General features: G+C 37.7%; 1 protein-coding gene and 1 pseudogene across 15 annotated transcripts in view; one reads left to right on the top strand and one right to left on the bottom strand.

The window, feature by feature from the left end:
* Positions 1 to 828: 828 nt before the first annotated feature.
* On the bottom strand, positions 829 to 1,007 carry LOC144367675 (small nucleolar RNA U3; annotated as a pseudogene).
* Positions 1,008 to 12,903: 11,896 nt separating this feature from the next.
* The window catches only part of Abi1 (abl interactor 1), a 103,139-nt gene continuing 93,357 nt past the window's right edge, over positions 12,904 to 22,685 (top strand). For 3 of the 15 annotated variants that reach the window (XM_021722988.3, XM_021722989.3, XM_021722987.3), the window contains exon 1: positions 12,904 to 13,178. In XM_021722988.3, coding sequence (XP_021578663.1) covers positions 13,062 to 13,178 — 117 coding nt within the window. In that variant the 5' untranslated portion in view covers positions 12,904 to 13,061. The remainder of the gene's footprint in view (positions 13,179 to 22,685) is intronic. The other 12 variants (XM_021722985.3, XM_021722986.3, XM_005320261.5 and 9 more) reach the window with 4 other exon arrangements.

Below are 22,685 nucleotides of genomic sequence, written 5' to 3' on the forward strand. Positions count from 1 at the left end.
TATTTCTATGTTCTTGCAATGAAAACATCTGAAAATAAAATTAAGAAACCAATTAATTTTATAATAGCATCAAAAACAATAAGATACTTGGGGGTAAATTTAACAAAAGAATCATAAATATTAACGATGAAAGTGACAAAACATTGCTGAGTGAAATAAAAGGACTAAATAAATAGACATTCTGTGTTCATCAACCAGAAGACAATATTGTAAATATGGCAATAATCCTCAAATTGATTTACAGATCAGTGCAATCACATACAAAAGACCATTAGTAAGATTAACAAAGTACCAGATGGCTTTCTGCAGAACTTGTCAAGCCAATGCTAATGTTGGTTTGGAAATGGATGGGAAGAACAGTGAAAACAATCTTGAAGTAGAAGAACCAAATTAGAGAATTCAAACTTAATGACTCAGAACTATCTACAAGCCAGGTATGATGGTACACAGCTGTAATCCTAGTGGCTTGAAAAGCTGAGGCAAGAGGATCACAAGTTCAAGTCCGGCTTCAGCAACTAAGTGAAGCTCTAATCAACAGAGCAAGACCCTATCTCAAAAAAAAAAAAAATTTTTTTTTAAGGGCTGGGAATGTGGCTTAGTGGTTAAGTGCCCCTGGGTTCAATCTCTAGTACCAAAATAAATAAATAATAAAAAGTAGAAGCATTGGGATGTGGCTTAATGGTACAATGCTTGCCTAGCACACATGAGACCCTGGGTTCAATTTCCAATAATGGGTAAAAAAAATTAAAGAGTGTTACAAGAGCTGCTTCCTAAAAGCCAATAAAGCACTTTTGTGTTGTTTATTTACTTTCCATTATAACTGCATTCTCCACCCCTTCTCTCCCAAAGGAGGAAAAAAAACAGTTGTCAATGGCAAATGGCAGTTGTAGGGAAACAACACCAATAAAACATTATGGCTTCTCCTGGTAGCTTCCAGTGATGTATCTGTTCAGAGAAACTTCTCTAGTAATAAAGAACAGTAATGACCTCTGAAAGTCTTTTTGCTAACTTTATTTTTAAATTTTTCTTTGCAGTGCTGGGGATCAAACCCAGGGCCTCCTATATGGAAGGCAAGCGTTCTATCACAGAGCATACCCTCAGTGGTAGAGCACTTGCCTTGCATGTGTGAGGAACTGGGTTCAATTTCCAGCACCACATAAAAATAAATAAAATAAAGGTGTTGTTCCCATGTATAACTAAAAAAAAAAAATTTTTTTTTAATTAAAAAGGGGCTGCAATTGTGGCTCAGTGGTAGAGCACTTGCCTACCATGCGTGAGGCACTGAGTTCAATCCCTGGCACTACATAAAAATAAAAACAAAACAAAACAAAACAACAACAACAACAACAAAAAGCACCTCTTCCTCTGAATGAATGCAGTCCACATTAGGACTTGCAGTTTGAGACACATAGCTTAGATTCTAAAGCAAAGTGCTCTGTGTGTACGTAATCTGCGCAGTTGTAAAAATTCTCCCAGTTGGACTGCATACCTGACACTGTTTTCTTTTGATTATCTACTCTCTGAAACTTCCCATGCAAACCTCAGGGTGATTCAAATAGCCTCCTGATTCTGTTGTTTGAACATGCCTGTACTTCTGAAGGTGAAGAGTGGAAAGAAAATGAAATTCAAGATAGACTAGTCAGATTCTCCTTTTGACCATGGGTGTGGAACTGAGGAATTTCAATCTCAGATTGAGTTTCTTGAATAGAGCCAATGAAAAACATGGGAACCAAGTGTGTCATGCTCTTTACCATTTAGAATGAGTAGCAGAGCACTTTTAGCATAGAAGCAGCATTAATTAAGAATACTGCCTGAGTGCCCACTCACCTTCCAAATGATTTGCTCTAGAATTTTCTTAGTGATTGCATTTCTATCTGTGGGTTCTATGCATAAGTAAGACTGAATATTTATAACAAAATTATTTTTAAAAGAATCTTTCCCCTTGCCTCTTATACTCGTTTGAGTTGTTTTTTATAAGAAACTTCCAGCTAACTACATGGATTGTCATTTATCCTTAGAACTTTTTTTTAGTACTTTAAATTAAACCTAGGACCTTGTGCATGCTAGGCAGTTGCTCTACCAGTGAGCTATGCCCTATCCTATATTATTATTATTATTATTTGTGGTACTGGAGTTGAATCAAGGGCCTGGAACATGCTAGGCAAATGTTTTGCCACTGAGCTACACCTTTAGCTCTTATTTATGTTTATTTTGAGACAGGGTCTCTCTTAATTGCTGAAATTGCTTTCAAACTTGCAATCCTCCTACCTCATCCTCCCAAATCCCAGGGATTACAAGGCATGCAGCACAATGCCTGCGCCCTTAGAACTTTTTAAGTATGTTTGTTCAATGTGTTAGTCAAAGTTCAGTCGGGAAAGGAGAAATAACTCTAGATATTTCAAACAGTAAAGGATTTGTAAAGCCTCTGAAAGGGTTATCTGTCAAAGTTCAGGGAAGGCCATTAAATTAGTTCCAGGTTCAGAGAACAAGGTACTTGTTATTGCTGGGTCAACTGCTCCAGAAACTGCTTTGATTGTTTCCAATCAGCCTGCAGTATTTTATCAAGAAGTCAAGAAAGAAAGAAAGAGGAGGGCAAGTTGATTCTGCAGTCCAAGATCAACAAGAGGTTAATTCACCCAATCCATATTTCAAATACTGCAACTTCTAGAGAAAAAAAAATCTGTAAAGACTTTTTATTTGCGGGGTGGGGGAAAGGTGGGGGGGTGGGGGAAGGGCCGGGTACAACTCCAGGCATTTTGCATCCCCCCACCCCCCACCCCCCGCCTTTTTTTTTTGTACTGAGATTGAACACTTTGTACAGGGACACTCTACTGCTGAACTACATTCCCCAGGCCTTTTCAATCTTTTATTTTGAGACAGGGTCTCCCTAAATTGTTGAGGTTGAACTTGAATTATGATCCTCCTGTCTCAGCCTCCTGAGTCCCTGGGATTACAGGCATGTATCAACACACCTAGAGAGAAGGCTAAAGTTCTCTAAGTATGCAGTTTTGCTCCTGGTGTGCAAGATAACAGGATCAACAATTACATATTAAGATCATCTAAATTATTATTTTGACTGGAATATCTCCTAATCTTTCTGAAGTATGGTTTCTATAATTGTCTGCAGTCTGATTTTAGAGTACAGTACATACAATTTCAATTTCTTCCCATGTGTATATCCAGAATTTGTGGTTACAAACTGTTTTTCATAACCAAATTGATTAGCCTGAGCAGATGTCCATGAAATGAAAGTACAAGTTCTGATTTACAGTTTGAGCTCTAGAAATAGATGATTTTGGCTGTGTGTGTGTGTGTGTGTGTGTATGTGTGTGTACCAGGGATTGAACCCAGGGGCACTTAACCATTGAGCCACATTCCCAACCCTTTTTAAAATGTTTTATTTAGAGACAGGATCTTGCTGAGTCACTTAGCACTTCACTAAATTGCTGAGACTGGCTTTGAACTCAAGATCATTCTGTCAAGCCTTTAGGGCCAGTGGGATTATAGGCTTGCGCTACCAAGTCCAGCCTGGATCATTTTGTTTAAAGTGAACACTATTATTCTTTGTTCTGTTGAAATTTTTTTGAATGGCATTTCATTGTAATTCATTTAAATAAAAACCACAGAAAGAGCATGAAAGTACACAGTATGGAGGATGCTGGAAAAAAGATACACAGGGGAGAAATTGATTTTTGAAAGTTAGTATGATATTCTTAATTTAATGTCACAATGTCTATCTACAATTCTCTTTCTTTTTAGGGGGTGGTACTGAGGATTGAACCTAAGGATGCTCCACCCTTGAGCTATGCCCCCAACTCTTATATATATATTTTTTAAGACAGGGACTCAGTAAATAGTCCAGGCTAGCCTAGAACGTGTGATTCTGCCTCAATTTCCTGAGTCACTGGAATTACAAGCATGTATTACCATGCCTGACTCATTTACAATTTTTTTTTTTGATACTGGGGATTGAGCCCAGGGGGCACTTAACCACTGAGCCATATCCTCAAGCCCTTTTTAATTTTTATTTTTTGAGACAAAGCCTTGCTAAATTGCTGAGGCTGGACTGGAACTTTCCATCCTTCTGCCTCAGCCTACTAAATCATTGGAATTACAAGTGTGCAGTGCCAAGCCCAACTCATCTATAATTCTTAATGGTATTTCTTGATCATTTGAACACCTTCACCTTTATTACTTGGGAAAGCAAACTATCCCATATCTTTTGGATTGGGTAACTTTTCATCATATGTCAAAAGCAACAAAATATATAATTTTTCCCTTGCTTTTTAATATTCGAAGCAGTGGGGTTTTTTTTTTCCCCCTTCTGCCTGTACTTTCTTTGGTCAGCTTCCCTGAGATACAATTTAGTTACAATAAAACTCACAGATTTTAAGTGTACAATTCAAGGTAGTTTGATAAATGTGTGTAATTATGTAAATCCTCCTACAGTCATCATCTAGAACTTCTCATCACTTCTAAAAGTTCATTTGTATCTCTTTGGAGTTACCTCTCACCTCACTCCTCTAGCAGAATTTGATCTTATTTCAATCACTGAAATAATTTTGTCTCTTCTAAAATTTCCTATCACTGGAATCATAAAGTATGTAGTCTTTTTGTGTACCTAGCTTCTTAGCACAATGCTTTTGAAATTTGTTCATATTGTTAAATAAATCAGTTTATTCCTTTTTAGTGCTCAGTGATATTCTACTATATGAACTTATTACAGTTAGTTTATAGATATAGGGTTTGAGGTTTTGGCTATTTTGAATAAAGCTGCTATGAATATTTGCGTGTAAGTCCTCATGTGAATATGTTTTAGGTTTTCTCAAGTAAATACATAGGAGTAGAATTGCAGGATCATAGGATAAGGGTGAATTTTCCTTTTAAAATAACTGCATAAGCACTTTTCCAAAATGATCTTAACATTTTGAGTTCTCAGTGGCATTGTATGAGAGTCACAGTTGCTCCACACACAGTTGTTTAACACTGGTCTTATCAATTTTGTTTTTTGTTTGTTTTGGGGGGATACTAGGGATTGAACTCGGGGGGGGGGCCACTGAGCCACATCTCCAGCCCTATTTTGTATTTTATTTAGAGACAGGTTCTCATTAAGTTGCTTAGTTCCTCACTTTTATTAAGGCTGGCTTTGAACTCGCAATCTTCCTGTTTTAGCCTCCTGAACTGCTGGGATTACAGGCCAGCATGCCCAGCATCAATTTTGTTTTTAACTACCCAACTGTGTGTGTAATGATATTTTGCAGTTTTATGTGTATTTAATTATGACAAATAATCAGCATTGAGCATCCTTTTAGGTATTTGTTCACATCTTTTGGCTTGTTTTAATAAACCATTTTATTTGTCATCTTATTGAGTTGTAGGAGTTCTTTATGTATTATGAATACAACTCCATCAAGATACTTGTTTTGCACCCTCCTTCTCCTGCTCTTCCTCCACTTCGTCCTCCTACCCAGCCTTGGCCTTCTCACAGTGCTGTTGTTCTCCTGGGACATACACAGAGAACTTGGGGTAGAGAGTAAACTTAGTTTATAGGTGCATAGGAAGCAATTGTCTCTCTAAGGGTCAAGATCTTCAAGGAGATCTGCAGCTGACTGCAAAAAATTCTGGCCCTTTTCCTGATTCTAGTGCAGGATTTGCAACACCATTTCATAGAGTATTGATAGAGACTTTGCTTTGCTGATCATGGTGCCTAATGCTTCAGAAACTGGAAAAGAAAGCTGCCATTTCATTTTGAATTTCCTTTTCTTTTTTTTTTTTTTCTTTTTTCATTCAGTGCTGGGGATCAAACCTGGGACCAGGTACATGCTAGACAAATGCTATACCAGTGAGCAAGCCATTTCTTTTCCCTAACAGTATCTTTTAAAGAAGAAATTCTTTAATTTTTGCAGAAATCCAATTCATCGTTTTTATTTTGCATTTTGTGTTTTCATAACCTATTTAATTGTTGCTTAACCCAAGTGTATTCAGGTTTTCTTCCAGGTTTTAGTTTAGAAATTTTATAGTTTTGTTTCTTTCATTTGGTCTTGACCCATTTTAAAGAGGCAAGGGATTTTGAATATCAAACTAAAATGTTTCTTAGCCAGGTATGGTGTCACACTCCTGTAATCCCAGCTACTTGGGGGTTGAGGGAAACTGAAGTAGGAGAATCACAAATTTGAGGCCAGTCTGAGCAATTTAGTGAGACCGTGTTCCAAAGTAAATAAATTAATTAAAGGGCTGGGGATGTAGCTAAGTGATAGAGCACCATTGGTTTTAATCCCCAGTACCTTGAAACAAAAACAAAAACAAAACAAAACAAATCCAAAAAAACCTAAAATGTGCTTTAGAAGATAGTTTGAAACCCACATCATTGCACAAATTTGTAGAGGAACAAAATTTGTCTGTATTCTCTTCCTCCCAACCAGTTAAACCAAGGGAGATACAGGTAGAATTACTAGTTATCATTTCAATGAAGTTGCTGCTGGAAGTCTGAAAATCTCTTCTTTTCATCATTGTAACTTATATTATGTTCCCTTTTTCATTATTTTCTTTCTTTATTCTTTCCTTCCTTCCCTTCTTTCTTTTTTTGATGGGGTGGTGGGGAATAGGGGCTGGGGATTGAACTCAAGGATGATGAGCTACATCCCTGTTCCTTTGCCGGGTTTCTGTTCCCACGACTAAAAGGCTCAGGGATCACTCTAGATAAACTGGGCTAACTGGGCTGCATGAAATAACCACACAAGAGACACAAATACCTTTTTCTTTGGGGTTGCTGTGACGTCTCCTCTGACCTTAAGGGTCCACAGAAAGAGAGAGAGAGAGAGAGAGAGAGAGCACGCGCTGACCCCTTTTATTGAGGAGAAGCTATTCAAATGGGGCAAGGGGTCAGGTTTCAGGGGCTGAGTCTGTCTTCATGATGTCCACTGTCAGCAGGTTGACTGACACCTGGGTAGGCCACACCCAAGGGCACAGTAAGAGGAGGGGATACACACAAGGCACTTCATGGAAGATTCTATCCTAAACAGGACAAGGGGTTATATTACAAAGGAACAGGTGAGCATAGCTTCACCCGTGGGGCTGTAGCAAGACACACCCATTTCTGTGACTGAGCGCCTCAGCACCCAGCTGGGAAGTGTAACTCAGTCACCCATAAAGTTGGCCTCCCACAGTCCTTTTCAGTTTTTATTTTGGGACAGGATCTTAATACATTGTACAGACTGATATTGAACTTGTTATCCCCCTGTGTCAGCCTCCAGAGTAGCTAGGATTATGGATGTGAACCACCCTACCTAGTTATTTATTTCATTTCTAAAATTGATTTTTTGTGTCTGTTAATTTTAAGGCTCAAACATTTTATATCTTAACTTTTCTGCTTGTGTCATTGTTCTCTGATAGGGATGTATTAAAAACCGTCCTTTTATGACATGGTGCATTAATTTTTTAAAGTTTTTATTTATACATTGAGATACTGTGATGTTTACTGCTAAGAAGTTACGATAAGTATATTTTATTTAGAAATTATTTCTTTATTGTAATTGAATGTCCCTCTTTATATTTTGAGGCATTGATTCTAAATAGCTTGATATTATTGCAATGACAGTTTTTTAAGGTTATATTAGACTGGTAAATATTTTTTCACCATTATAGGTGTCTCTTCTAAGCAATATATAGTTGGATTTTTTCTGTTAAAATGCCACACATAAACCAGGCATGGTGATGCAAGCCTGTAATCCCAGTAGCACCGGAGGCTAAGGCAGAAGAATCACAAGTTCAAAGCCAGCCTAACTAATCAAAGCATTAAGCAATTTAGCTAGACCTTGTCTCAAAAAAAAAAAAGAAGGACTGTAGATGTGGCTCAGTGATTAAGCACTCCTGGTTTTAATCCCTAGTACCAAACCAAACCAAACCAAACCAATCAAAAACCATATAAGCCAGGCAAGTGGCATAGGCAAATGGTGACTCAGGAGGCTGAGACAGGAGGATAGTGAGTTCAAGACCAATCTCAACAATCTCTCCCTTGAAATAAAACATAAAAAAGGCTGGGTATGTAGCTCAGTGGCAAAGTGCCCTTGGGATCAATCCCCAGTACCTAAATAAATAAATAAATAAAATAAACAAAATAAATACCACATGAAAAATCTCAGATGTTTTACTTGAAAAAACTGTGATTTTGTTAAATCACAGGTAATCTGTGTTAGCTTTTTATTGCTGTGATAAAATTGCTGAGTAAAACAACTTAGAGGAGAGATGATTTATTTAGCTCATAGTTTCAGAGGTTTTAGTTCATGGTTGATTGGCTTCTTGATTTGGGCCCGAGACAAGACAGAACATTATGGCAGAATGAACTGGCAAAAGGAAAGGAACTCACCTCATGGCAGCCAGGAACACAGAGGGAGTGGGAGAAAGGGGCCTGGGAAAAGAAATACCCTTCCAGGGTACACCTCCAGTGACCTACTTCTTTTAATGTGGCCCCCTCCTACAATTTCTACCACTTCCCCATAATGCCATCAAAATTTGAATTCATCAGTGCATTAATACATTGAGGTTAGAATCCTCACAATACAATCACTTCCCAAGAGTCCCACATTTGAATGTTGCTGTATTGGGGAATAGTTGTCAACACATGAGCCTTTGGAAGACACTCTAGATCCAAACCATAACAAACTCAAATTTGCCACTGTATTTCATTTTCATTGTCTTGTATTCCACTTTCCATGTACTTAAAAAAATCAGTATAATCATGGTCCAAGCGTTTGAACTATGATCATCCTTTTTTTGTACTGGGGATTGAACTCAGGGACACTCAACCACTGAGCCACATCCCCACTAAAATTTTGTATTTTATTTACAGACAGGGTCTCACTGACTTGTTTAGTACCTCACCATTGCTGAGACTGACTTTGAACTTGAGATCCTCCTGTCTCAGCCTTCTGAGCTGGTGGGATTACAGGTATGCCCCACTGCTCCTGGATATGATCATTCTTTCATTGATATTTAGTTAAGTTTAAATTCTAGGTTGAGAGTTATTTTTTCTCAGTGCTCTGATGATATAGCTCCCTAATATTTTTCACCATGAAATCAATTTAATAGTCCTTTTTAGAATTAAAAATTAAGTAGCATTTACCAGAATTAAGCCTGCCTTTCTGCCTTCCTGGGATGGTGGGGGAGATGCTGCTGAAAAACTGAGCCTCTTTTACAGAAATAGACTCAAGAAAATAAAGAGAAAATAGGGTAACAAATGAGATTGTATCTCTGATTTTTTTACTTTCTCCTCACTAGCTTTTTAGAGATAGGTCTATCATGTGAACTCTATGTGCACCTATGTATGTGAACTTTTCTTGTCCAGGAGGAAGTGGTGTCAGGGGCTGTCATCATCAATATTAATGCTTTATTCGGGCACAAGTATTTTTTTTTATGAAAAAGTGGGTGGGGGCTTTGGTTATAGTCAAGGGAAAAAACATTCATGGATCATGCAGATTGTTTCATTTACTCACCACTAAACAGTTTGAAGGACTTCGATATGAAGAGCCAAGTCTATGAAGTGAAGGATTCCTAGGAGATTTACAATTTGGGTAGGACTCACAAGCATCTATAGGCCGACTAGTTTCTTGAAGTGTCTATAAGCAGAATGAAGTCTATATGTTCTTATATGACTGAGTTTTGATCATCTTTCTTTTCTAATAACTTCCATGGTCTGGCTGGCCTTCTGAATGTACCCAATACTGCCTGGCTTCAGATCTGTAATGTGAGCTTTCTTCCTTTTCTTATTTATTTATATATATATATATATATTTTTGGTACTGAGGATTGAACTCAGGGACACTCAACCACTGAGCCACATTCCCAGCCCTATTTTCTGTTTTATTTAGAGATGGAGTATCATTAAGTTGCTAATCGCCTGTTGCTAGATCCTACCTCATGCCTACGGCCCCCCTGCCACTCTCCCTTAGCTGCTGGGATTATAGGCATCTAAGTTTTTTTTTTTTTTTTTAAACTTGTTTATCTTCTTTTATATCAATGTTTAGAACTTAAAATGAACTTTCTTTTTCCTCATTAGGTATTCAAATTTCTGTTAAAAAATGAAATAGAATGTTAAGAAATGTTAAGAGCATATATCTAGTTTTGTGAAACTTTTATCTGAATTTATGTATGTGTGTCTTGGGTCATAGCATACTATTGTAGTGGCACCCCCTCCTCCACAAAAAAATCTTAACTAAGCTTCTCCAGAAATCTTCACCATAATTGATTTTAAGTCTATAAGCAAAAAAGAGTCTCTACAAAAAAGTTCAATGTAGTTAAACTTCCTATTTTCCTGTTGCTCTATTTCACTTGGCCACTGGCCAGGAAGAAATTAGCACTCCAGGTGCTGAACACCCCTTCACTTGTTTTTCACAAACATGTATTCAGTATAGTAGTTTGTAGAAATGTGTAAACGAGGCCACTGGCCTTGAGCTGGAGCTTCCACAGATATGTCTACATTTCTAAGATAAGAGAAGTTATCAACTGGGCTCCAGGGTAACAGCTGGCAGGGGGAGGAAAGCAAGGGGAGAAGAAGCTCTCCCCTTCTCAGGTGTTGTCCTTGAAGGGTTAACTTGCCCAGAACAGTGAAATAAAAAGCTGTTTTTATGTGAACTTCTGCAGACTGTGAACTTCTGTGCCCTTCCCTTTACAAGCTTGGTATAAAATTCTGAAACTACCTAAACTCAGGGTTCAGGGGATTAATTGATTACAGTAAAAGCTGTGCCCTCTGAACCTGGCTGTAGCAAAACAAAACAGAACAAAACAAAACTGTTTCCTGCTATCTTTGGTGCCATGTCTCATCTGTCCCTACAACAATATTTTTTATTGTGAATTGAGTTAAAAAAAAAACTGATGAAAGACATTTGTTAGAGTATGGTGTTGTGTTTTATGGTTTTATCTCTACAGACACCATTTTTTTTGTGTGTGTGTGTGTGTGTGTGTGTGTGTGTGTGTTCATTTTCTTCATTGTGTTGTCCAGGCTGGTCTTGAATTTCTGGGCTCAAGTACACTAACAGTTGGGACTATAGGTATGCACCACTGTGCCAAGCTTAAAATCAATTTGGTTTTAAATAAATACTGCTTGATTACAGACTATAATTATCAAGGAAACCAGCTTTTAAAAAATGACAATACATGGATTAACATACTTAACTCAATCACTTTAAAGAAATGAGTGATTGCTTCTTTGAAATTGACTTTGAATCACAAATCTTTATACATAGCTGCATTACACTGTGGATAGGTTAAAGTCTTAGCAAACTTTATTACTGTTTTCAGTGCTCTTAGTTAAGTCTCTTAAGCTAAATTTAAATTTCCCTGTACGAGAATTATATTTAGATTATCTCAGAGGTGTGAACATTAAAGAAATCTAACAGTACTTTGAAAATAGTATAGCGGTATCATTTTCCTAATTTCTCTCCCATTGTTGTTGAACTGTATTGATATATGGATATTTGCAAGCTTAGTGATTTCCACTGTTAACTTTGACCCATGTAGAAATCAAGAACATATCAAATTATTATAACTTGGATTAAATCATGTTTGTTTAATGACAGATACTAAAGAAAGACTATTATGCCTCTTCCAGATATTATGGAAAGTAATCCAGTTTTGATTTATGAACCATTGAATCCTTGATGTATAATCTGTTGGCTAGGGTATATTATCAATAGATATGGAGTTATGGGAGATCTAAGTTTTTCCTTCTAGAGGTAATATATTTTATGGTCTCTAGTAAAGGCAAAATTCTCGAAATATTTGTCGATGGCAATGTTTAAAATTTGGTGGAGTAATATTGTTACTACTATAGTTGTGATTCTAAGTGACTTCATGGAGAGAAATGAAAACATGGGTTTTTAAGTGACATTTAAGTGTTCTTTCCATCTTTGAAGAACACTTCTCATAGCCGATTATATCGAAAGAATTTAATGTTCCCATGGAAATGAAAGCTTGCAATAAAGGACCTTTTGAGCCTCTTCCAAAGCAAGTGATGATATCAAACAAAAACAAAAACTAATATGCACAACTTAGAGAAAATGTGTACGTGACTTTAAAAAGTAGGAATATATATGCAAAGAAAGGTCAGAGATAAAAAACATAAGAAAAATAATAAAGAATATATTAGGACAGGAAAATACTGAAAATTATGTGTTTATTTTGTAAATGTGTGTTTATTTTAAAATTGTCTTTTTTTTTTTTTTTTTTTTTTTTTAAATTTTTATTATTTGTTTTCTAGTTCTCGGCAGACACAACATCTTTGTTGGTATGTGGTGCTGAGGATCGAACCCGGGCCGCACGCATGCCAGGCGAACGCGCTACCACTTGAGCCACATCCCCAGCCCTTAAAATTGTCTTTAAGGGTACAGAGTATCCTTGTTTAACTTGTACCCCCATTGTCTGGCACATTGGTACACAGCTGGCAATCTTCAAATGTTTCCTAAATGAACTGATGGGGGCATAAGTTTAGAAAGGAAAACCTAAGTCACATCTCTCTCAGAAGATAAAGATTTTGAGTTTCTCTTTTCAATCCTTATCTGAATGGGTATCTCTGATTAACTGACATTTATTAGTTGACAAAGTTCTTCCAAGTTTCAAAGCCCTCTAGAATCACCCTGTGGCGCCACCATCCGGAGCTGCAAGGAATCTTCGGACTTAAAACCACCGCCCTGGTTGGATTCACGTTCTTTACGTTCCTCCGCGTTCGTTTTCGGAGGTCCCCTGAACGCACGCGCTTGTGATGGGACGCTAGCCTACAAGAGACTACAATTCCCAGAAGGCCGTGCCACAAGAAAAAAAAAAGTCCCGCTTTGAAGGGGGGCGGGAGGAAGGAAAGCTCGCGAGAGAACAAGGTTCAGGCGGCTGCGCGAAGTGGATGGAGGGGGGTGGAGAGAGTGAGGAGGAAGAGGAGGAGGTGCTGTCCCACAATACCAGGCGGGAGGGCGGGTAGGCGGTTTGTATCCGGGCTGTGAGGTGCTCCGAGCCTCGGCGGACCTTGCTGCCTCTGTCTCTTTAACGCGAGAGGAAGCGATGCAGAGGGGTGGAAAATGGCAGAGCTGCAGATGTTACTAGAGGAGGAGATCCCATCTGGCAAGAGGGCTCTGATAGAGAGTTACCAAAACCTGACCCGGGTGGCGGACTACTGTGAAAACAACTACATACAGGTGAGGAGCGCGGGCGGGCAGGCAGCGGGCGCTGGCCCGGCCGAGGACCCGCCACCGGCCGCCCGAGTGACCAGCCCACTGGGCGGGGTGGGGAGCTGCCCTCACCTCAGCCGCTGCCTCAACTCCAGCCCTAGCCGTAGCCCCAGCCCCAGCCCCGCTGGGCAGAGGGCAAGTGGCCGGGCTGAGGGAGCGGCTGCGATACAGGAAGTGGCTGTGGGGATGGAAGCCGACCCGGGGGGTGGGAGAAAATGGGCGAGGGAGCCGGGAACCCGCCGGCGGCGCAGTCCGGCGCCCCCCTGGCGTCCGCCTCCCTGAGGGCTCGGCCCCCGGCCGCCTCCCGTCCGACGGGCGTGCGTCCTGGAGACCCCAGCTGCCGCCCTCTGCCTCTGCGCCCCGAGACGGTTCTGGGACCAGGAGATGGGAGAGGAAAGGGCAGGGAGAAGCGGCCAAAGACAGAGGGAAAGCGGGGTGTGTATCCGCCGAGGGTGCGGTGGGGGCGATTATGTCAGTTCAGCCCGGAGGGTGTGTCTTTTATTTATTTATTTTTTTTTTAAAAGAAAATTTGTCATGAGTCACATTACACGGACCTCCCCGAGGAGAGAAGGAAGCGGGTGTGGGGAGTGAGGGAGGGCGTTTGCGAGAAGTTAATCTTAAAATTCCTTTAATTGAAGGTTAGTAAATCTGTCTCTTGGTCCTTTTGCAAGTCGGGGTTTTCCCCCCTTCTCATCATTTTCACTTCCGCCTTACGATGATGTATTCTCGTTATAAAGCATCAAGTATTCCTAACTATTAGGATAAATGACTTAAATATTCTGTCTTCCTCCCCAAAGTTCTTGAGCTGTTAGCTTCGTGAGTAACTTAAAATAGAGAGGTGTCCTCTCCGGCTGCTTATTTTCTGAGGTTTCTCTTTCTGATCGAAGTAAATGTATAGAATTATGAATCCAAATAGATTTCCAAACATATTTAGTTATTCTTTGAACCACAATGCAAAATACCTGTTATTGTTATTTTATCAGAAAATTCTTGGAACCTTAGCTATGACAGATGCTTGTTTTTATTTTTGTGACTGGAAGTGAATTGTGTGGTAGTTTGATTTGTAGATCTTTATGTAAACTAACAGTTTGCAGTAGAAGCAAATAAAGTAGCGGAGTCCATTGTGTCATTATAATGGCACCAAAATTCGTTTTTTAAGGAAAGACCAACCTTGGTTTGAAAGGTTGGGGTTATTGCAGTTTTGATCTAAAGTATTTATAGAAGTGCCTCCCATGTGATTATCATTTTTAAGAACCAGTAGTTTCTGTTGGCGAATGCATTTCCTCTTTATTTTTAGAGGAAGATAACTGTTTTCAGAATATTTTGAATATTTCTGTTTCCATATTAGTGACATTGTATCTTCAGTAACACTACTAGGAATTTCTCTTCATGACTTTTTTCTAGCTTTTACTTTAGGAATTCTACTGATAAGTAAACTTGTTGAATGCCTGCTATGTCTACTATTTTACTTGTTTTTGCAAACTTTATATTTGGCCTTTTCAGTCTTGAAGAAATGTGGATGTAGTTTGCAAATAGAAAAGTGATCTTTTAGTTTATTGGTATTAGAAATGTGCCATTCTCCATTCAACTTAACTTGAAAACCCTTGCAGTTGAGGTAAACCTTAATTTGCTGAAAGTTTGAAAGGTTCTGAAAGGGCAAACATGGGAAGTTAAATTGCACTCGTTTTAGAAAAGTCATTTCTTTGTAGAAGTCAGCAGATAAGTACTTCATTAAGGGTGCCTCCTTGTTTTGCTTATTGGGAAATCTGACAAGTTTATGGTGTGGTAATGCTGCATGTTGGCAACTGTTGGTAACTATAACATGTTTTAACCTGTCTGTTGACTGTTTATTTTTCATATAGTTGTAGGCTGCAGTACTTTTTTCCCCCCTCACTCGGGCACCTTTCCTTTTCTCCTCCTGCTGTTAACATGTAACTTAGAAGCACTTTAAAACTTAAATGATAATATCCTTGATTAATAGAAGTTATTTCTCATGTGTCACTAAAAATGTTGACATGGTGCCAAGAATTACTGTCAGTGGCCCCAGACTTTTTTTGATCCTAAACCTGAATTATTCTGATCTGACTGGGGAGTAAGGAAATGAAATTCACACACAGCAATGATTATTGCACTACCTTTAAACTTTGGGCTTTATGATCCATGTCACTAGTTGCCTTCTTAAGGGGCTTGGAGAGGGTCAGGTTCAGACAAGCTCAGAAAATGATGTGGATGTTCTTGTGGTACGTAGTGCTGCTGACACTGGTACTGTGAATGAGGAACAAATAGTATTAGAAATATCCATTTGGATGAGTACTGAGGTCTTTCTATATCCTTTCTGTGATTATGATTGGGTTATAAATAAATATAGACAAATATACCTCCTTTTAGAGAAAGTATATAATCACTTATGTTTGAGAATTAAAAAAAAATACTCAGTTAAATTATTGGTTGGATGATTTTCATCTTGAGAATTCATTTTAATTGGGCATTTTGGGTCTTTGGGTTTCATTGACTCTTAATTATTAAATTATAATACTAATAGCAGAATTTCTCAATATTCCACTGTTCTTAAAAAGGACAGGGATTTAAAGGTATGAGGAAAATAGTATTAAAAGTAGAAGGTTTTTATGTAGACAAGTAGAGAAGTCTTTGCCATTTACATATATTTTTTTCAATATATATATTTTTTGGTTGTAGGTGGACACACAGTACCTTTATTTTATTATTTATTTTTATGTGGTGCTGAGGATCAAACTCAGTGCCTCACATGTGCAAGGCAAGCACTCCCTCGCCCCCACTGAGCTATAACCCCAGCCACCACTTACATCTTTTTGATATCAAATTGATTTTTTTCTGTTAGATTATGTCAAGTACAGTTATTCCTTAACCTGAACACATTTAGCTAATTTTCTTTGCTTCACTTTAGAGTTCTTAGTCCCTTTGCTATGAAAACTATTTTGGGGAATAGGAGGGAAAGAAAGCTAAGTGAAGTGGAATAGAAATTGTTTAAGAAAGGCTTCCCAGGATGCAGATTGCTGTATTGGATAAGAACAAAATGTCTTCCATACAGTTTAACTTTTTAGTTTAATATGTCTGACTGGAATTCCACCAACAAGAGCATCATCTGGGTTAACAAGAATGTTCTAATCATTAGTCATATTATTACTGTGAGCTAGGTAGTTTTGCTTACTTTACTCAACTCACATGACATTTACTTAGTTATGTGCATTTAATTTTGGAATGCAGGTAATTTTTGAGCAGGACCATTTTGGAGTTGGTAAAAGCTTCCCTTTCAGGTATTGTACAGTGTATGTCAGTTTATAAATTGTCACTTATATGTTTCTCCTTCACCCTTTCTTTTTCTGTTTGGAAACTAAATCTTTTTTGCCCAGCCTGATCTTATACTCTTGGGCTTAAGTGAATTTCCTGCTTCATCCTTCCTAATAGCTGAAGACTATGGTGTGTGTGTGTGTGTGTGTGTGTGTGTGTGTGTGTGTGTAAGAGAGAGAGGGAGAAATGTTGCCCCTTCCTCTCCTTTAAAAAAAATTTTTTTTCGGGGAGTACTGGGGATTGAACTCAGGAGCACTCCACCACAGAGCCACATCCACAGAGCCCTATTTTGTAATTTATTTAGAAATAGAGTCTCACTGAGTTGCTCAGTGCCTTACTTTTGCTGAGGCTGTCTTTGAACTTGAGAAAGTTTATCTCAGCCTCCCAAACCACTGGGATTACAGGTATACATTAGATGCCCATCTCTTTTTAAATTTTTGGTGACAAATCAATTATCTAGGTTTAGAGACATTGAATATCTAGCCTAAAGTTTAAGAGCTTGTATGAAACAGTGCCTGGAATCAAACCAGATTTTCAGTTTTCCAAATTCTAAATTCCTTTTAATAAATCCTAAATAGTGTGCTTATTGTAGTATAGGGGATTTAAAAAATATGAAGAGGATAATAGAGAACAGCAGGAGTAATAATATAATCAGTCATTTCTTTAATTTTGGAAAGCAGGTAAGTGACCATTAGTGATTGGATGTAGGACTCCCTAGGATGCCAAAGTCCCTGGATGTTAAGTCCCTTATATGAATCAATGTAGTATTTGTATATAATCATCACACATCCTTCCGTATACTTTTAATCATTTCTTGATTATTTACAATACAGAATACAATGTAAATGATTTGTGATTATACTGTACAGGGAATAATGACAAGAAAAAAAAACTGTACATGTTTGGTACAGATATAGGTCCCCCTCCTCCCCAGGTTATTTTGGATCAGGGTTTGGTCTACTCTTTGGTGGCTGAACCCATAGGTAAGAAGGGCCAACTGTAAGTGATACTATTTATTGAGTACCTAATCTGTCACAGCAGGTATTTATACTAATCCTTACAAACTCTCCATGATAGAAGTGCTCTCCCACAGATGAGTAACTTAGAATCTGGAAAATTCAATAAATTTTGTTTGGTCATATGGTTAGTAACTGGCAGACAGGATTTCTGTCTAATTCTGACAGACTCCAGAGATTATGCTTTTTTCATGTCACATTGTTTCCAGACAAATGAGTCTAGAACTCAGATTAGTTCAGCAATGTCATGGAGTAAATAGATTCTTGGTCAAGTCTGGCAACCTAACAACTTTAAGTTGCAAATATAACAAAGTTTGTAATTTGGAGACTTACTTGTAAAATCTCCAAATGATGAAAGTGTTGACTGTAGGAATTGAAGGCTAGTTTTTCACTGATCCCCATGGATTTTTTTTCTTTCTATGCATCTCTGCTTGTTTTTTTCCTATTCTGATTCATTTGTAATTAGGTAAGAAAATTTGTAGAATTAGAAATTAACAAAAAGTCGTGTGTGTGTGTTTATATATATATAATATAATATATATATTTTTATATGTATATATTTGTGTGTATATGTGTGCGCGTGCTGGGCATTGAACCCCAGGGCCATGTGCATGCCGGGCAAGCACTCTACCAACTGAACTATATCCCCAGTCCTTAAAATATTTTTGATAGTTCTGATTTCCATACACATTGGATTTGAGGAAGGGGTCAAAATGATTGAGGAGATTAGGACACACAGGCAAGTTACAATACTTAGGATTGCTCTTTGGAGTTTGAGTAAAGCAGTGAATACCAAAGTTAGAGGTGCAATGGGATATGTAAATGAAGTAAACAGGGGTTTAGTTAATTTTATAGAAGATCCTCAGGTAATTGTTAAATTGACACATACCATGTTTCAACATGTTTATTACTGCTGTTGTCAATCATCAAACTGGGCTTGGGTAGAGTAGGATATGACCCAGCATATTTCTTCTTAAGAAAGTCCATACCATGGGATATCTTATCGATTCTTGCTAGAAATACTCTCAAAGAATACTGAATTTATTTTTATAATTTTTTTAAGCATTTATTTTTTAGTTGTAGTTGTACATAATATATTTTATTTTTACGTGATGCTGAGGATTAAACCCAGTGCCTCACGTATGCTAGGTGAGCACTATTACCTCTGAGTCACAACCCCAAACCAAATACTGAATATTTTTTAGGGTATATATTATTTAGAAGTTTGCATAAAACTAATATTCTCTTTTTCCTTTTATAACTTTAATACCAATAAGAGTTTTACATATGGTACTTTAGTTTGTTTAAATCTTCTACGTCAGTGTGTTTCATTCTTTTGGAAAGTTGTTAGGAAATTGACACTTCTAATTCCTCTTAGATGCTTCTGCTTTCTCCTGTTCATTTCTGATAGTTGAGATATATTCCTTGTGGTGGAAAAGAGATATTTGGGCAACTGAAGGTCTGGCTATTTATATTAAATTATCTTGCAATAATTAGACATTTGTGAGTTAACAGTCAGTGTATCATTGCCGCAGTCTGGCTGGGCACAAATCATGAGCCACTTAAGCAGGAGCAAATTTTATTTCTGAACTCCCCCAAACAGCACCCATGCGGCCTTCTCTGGGACACACCACACACCAACCTGAACTACCCCAGGGAACTCTCCCAGAACATCACCGGGCTTGGAGCACATTCACTCTCGAACCGGGGACAGTAAAGGTCTAATATACAGTTGAATACACAGCCTGTTTCAATTCAGCATCATCCAGTCACGGCAGTTATAGACAGCTTAACTTAATATCATCATCTTAATGGCTCGCCTTTCAACCATTACTTCTGGCAAAATGCCAGGGGCCATTCCGACTGGGCTGTGGCTCTCAGCATATCATTCAGAAAGGAAGAGTGTACCCAGGCACTAATGACACATGCCTGTAATCTAAACTGTTTGGTTGGCTGAAACAGGAGGAATATAAGTACAGGGCCAGTCTGGACAACTTAGTGAGACTGTCTTAAAATAAAACAGTAAGAAAGTGCTGGGGATGTAGCTCAATGATAAAGCATCCCTGGGTTCAATCTCCAGTACTACACACACCAAAAAAAAAAAAAAAAAAAAAAGGAAGAATGATAGTGCTAATATTGGAGAAAAGATTGAACCAAACAGCTTACGAAAATATAATTCTATATAATACATGAAAATAGTGTTATGAAAAGTAATGTTCACACCTAAGTGCTAATCTGAGAGCATTTAAAAAGTTTTGAAAGAGGCCATATTTTTTTAATGTCTTGTGTTGATTGTAATTTTTAAATTTTATTTATTTATTTTTGGAGGTATTGGGATTGAACTTGGGGGCACTCAACCACTGAGCCACATCCCCAGCCCTATTTTGTATTTTATTTAGAGACAAGGTCTCACTGAGTTGCTTAGCGCCTTGCTTTTTGCTGAGGCTGGCTTTTAACTAGCAATCCTCCTGTCTCAGCCTTCTGGGCCACTAGGATTGCAGGTGTGCACCACTGTGCCCAGCTTTGTTGATTATAATTTTTTGAAGTTGTGATCTGATTTTAAAAAAATAATAAACCCCCAAACTACAGATTTCTTAAGTCTTAATATTATATTAATAATACATCAAGCTATAAAATTAGGGATTTTTTTTAAAAAAAGTATATCACCGAGAAAAGATACTAGGAAAATAGCAATTATTGGATTTTGTTTTAAAAGGAGATAGCTGAGTGGGATTTTTTTTTTTTTTGGGTGGTGGTAGTCCAGTGGAATTGAACTTAGGGCCACTTGACTACTGAGCCACAGTCCCCAGCCCTATTTTGTATTTTATTTAGAGACAGGACCTGACTCAGTTGCTTAGCACCTCATGTTTGCTGAGGCTGGCTTTGAACTCACAATCCTCCTGCCACAGCCTCCCAAGCCACTGGGATTATAGGTGTGCACCACTGCACAGCTGTAGTTGGTCCAAGTTGATTATTTTAACAGTAAATGTCTATTTAGATGTGGAGATTATTTTCTATTGCTACCAGTGCATAGACTCAAATAAGTATTTTAATTTTAAATCTACTAACATTCTCCATTAATAAAATAAAACTTTCTCAGAAATGGTTGGTAGTTAATCAGTGTTTGTGAAGAAAATCTGAAAGCAAAATAAACAAAACATCCCAAGGAAGATAATGTGTATTTGTTATTAAATGTATTCTAAACTTTATATGCATCTGTACTTAGCACATTTCTTACACAGGAACTGTTTGTGGAATTGAGTTTTTATATTGACTAAAGAATACTGGTAGGAACATTTCAAGTATAGCTTTAAGTGGAAGGAAACTTTATATCTTATTTTAGTGTTCTTCATTCATATACCATAAATATATATATTCTACCATATAGAAAAAGAAACTTTTTAGTTCCTAATTTAACAGCCTAAGGTTTATAATAAATACTTATTTTAAGATAAAAGTAGTAGAGAGTGTGTATGGGTGCCATTTTAACATTTTGGTTGCCACCCAGGAGTGGGCTTTTAGCTTATAGCCTAGCAATGCCATTATTTTTTGTCAGACTAGTTTTTCACTTATCATAAACTATTTGAAAATTTTCTTCCCTTTTGATATCTCTTTTCTTTTTTTGTCTTTTATTTTTTATTTTTTTTAGTTGTAGTTGGACAAAATATCTTTATCTTATATGTTTATTTTTATGTGGTACTGAGGATCCAACCCAGGGCCTTGCGGCAAGCTCTCTATTGTTGAGCCACAACCCAGCCCTCTTGTCTTTTATTTTATAGAGAAAACAGACTTTATAAGACTTATAATTCCCTATCAATAAATCTCCAAACCTATGTAAATAAGGCATTCTTGCTTATCCTATTCTACTTCCTTGTTATAATGGAGAAAAGGTGTCCTTCTTCCTAGCAAGGGTCAATCTTTTTTTTCTTTGCTCTGGGTTCCATCCTCTCTTAACCTTTCCAGAAACCTTACACTTTATTTTTCTTTCTTTTTTTTTAGGGAAGGGGAGCTTTACCACTTAGCTATACCCCCACTTCTTTTTTTTTTTTTTGTTTTGAGACAGGTTCTAAGTTGTGAGGATCTTGCTCAGTTGTTGAGGCTGGCCTTGAACTTGTGATATTGCTGCCTCAGACTCTCAGATTGCTGGGATTATAGGCACATGCCACTGTGCCCTGTGAGAAACCTTACACTTCTTACATCTTTTCTCTACTGAATTTTTGCAGTCCAAATTGAAACGTTTCAAGTCTCTCCCATATTGGGAAACTCTTTTGACTTCATATGCCCATCTAGTTGACTTAACCAGTTGTATTAAAACTATTGTCAATATCTTCCCTCCTTCCTTTCATCATTTTGCTTTCACTCTTTAGCTTGCTTTATTTGGTTAGTCATCTCCATTGCTTCATAAAATTATGCTCAGTATCTTCTTGTGTTGCAAAATTCATAGAATACTTTTAAAATTCTCATCTTGCTTGTCTTCTCAGCATCATTTCACATAGTTAGGCATTCAGCATTCTTCAGTTATCCTCCTGCCTCAGTCTCACATAACTGAAATTATAGACATGCCCCATTGTGCCATGTTCCCTCTTATTTTGAAAAGTTAATTATTGAGCTTCTTTGATACCTTTATTTCCTTGCCCTTTGTTTTCCTTTAAGTATTAAAGTAGTTTTATATGGGCTTTTTTCTTTACATGTCACCTTAAATTGTTTTACTTATTCCCATTTGAATCTCGATGTTATATCTGTCTTACACTTAAGTTTAGATCCATATATCCAAACACCTGCTTATGACACCTTTTTATTTGAACACGGGTGCCCTAGACTGAAGATGCTAGAAATTGTACTCATCACCTCCCCGCACATCTTTTACTTCCTATCTAGCTACTTACTCACCTACTGGAAACTTATGCATCATTCTTGACTCCTCCATTGTACTTCCCTGTTTTTTCATCCTTCTCCCCACCAATTTATTACCACTAATTCATATGTTATAGCTCTTGTTGTTTTCTTCTTCTTAAATGACTCTAAATTTGCCTATTCCATTCCACTGTACCACCCATTACAAAGCATTATCTGTTGTTTAGGCAGCTGTAGAGTTTCCTAACTGTCCTCTTTATATCACCACATCTCC

The sequence above is a fragment of the Ictidomys tridecemlineatus genome, chromosome 10 (assembly GCF_052094955.1).
Source record: "Ictidomys tridecemlineatus isolate mIctTri1 chromosome 10, mIctTri1.hap1, whole genome shotgun sequence".
Classification (NCBI taxonomy): Eukaryota; Metazoa; Chordata; class Mammalia; order Rodentia; family Sciuridae; genus Ictidomys; species Ictidomys tridecemlineatus.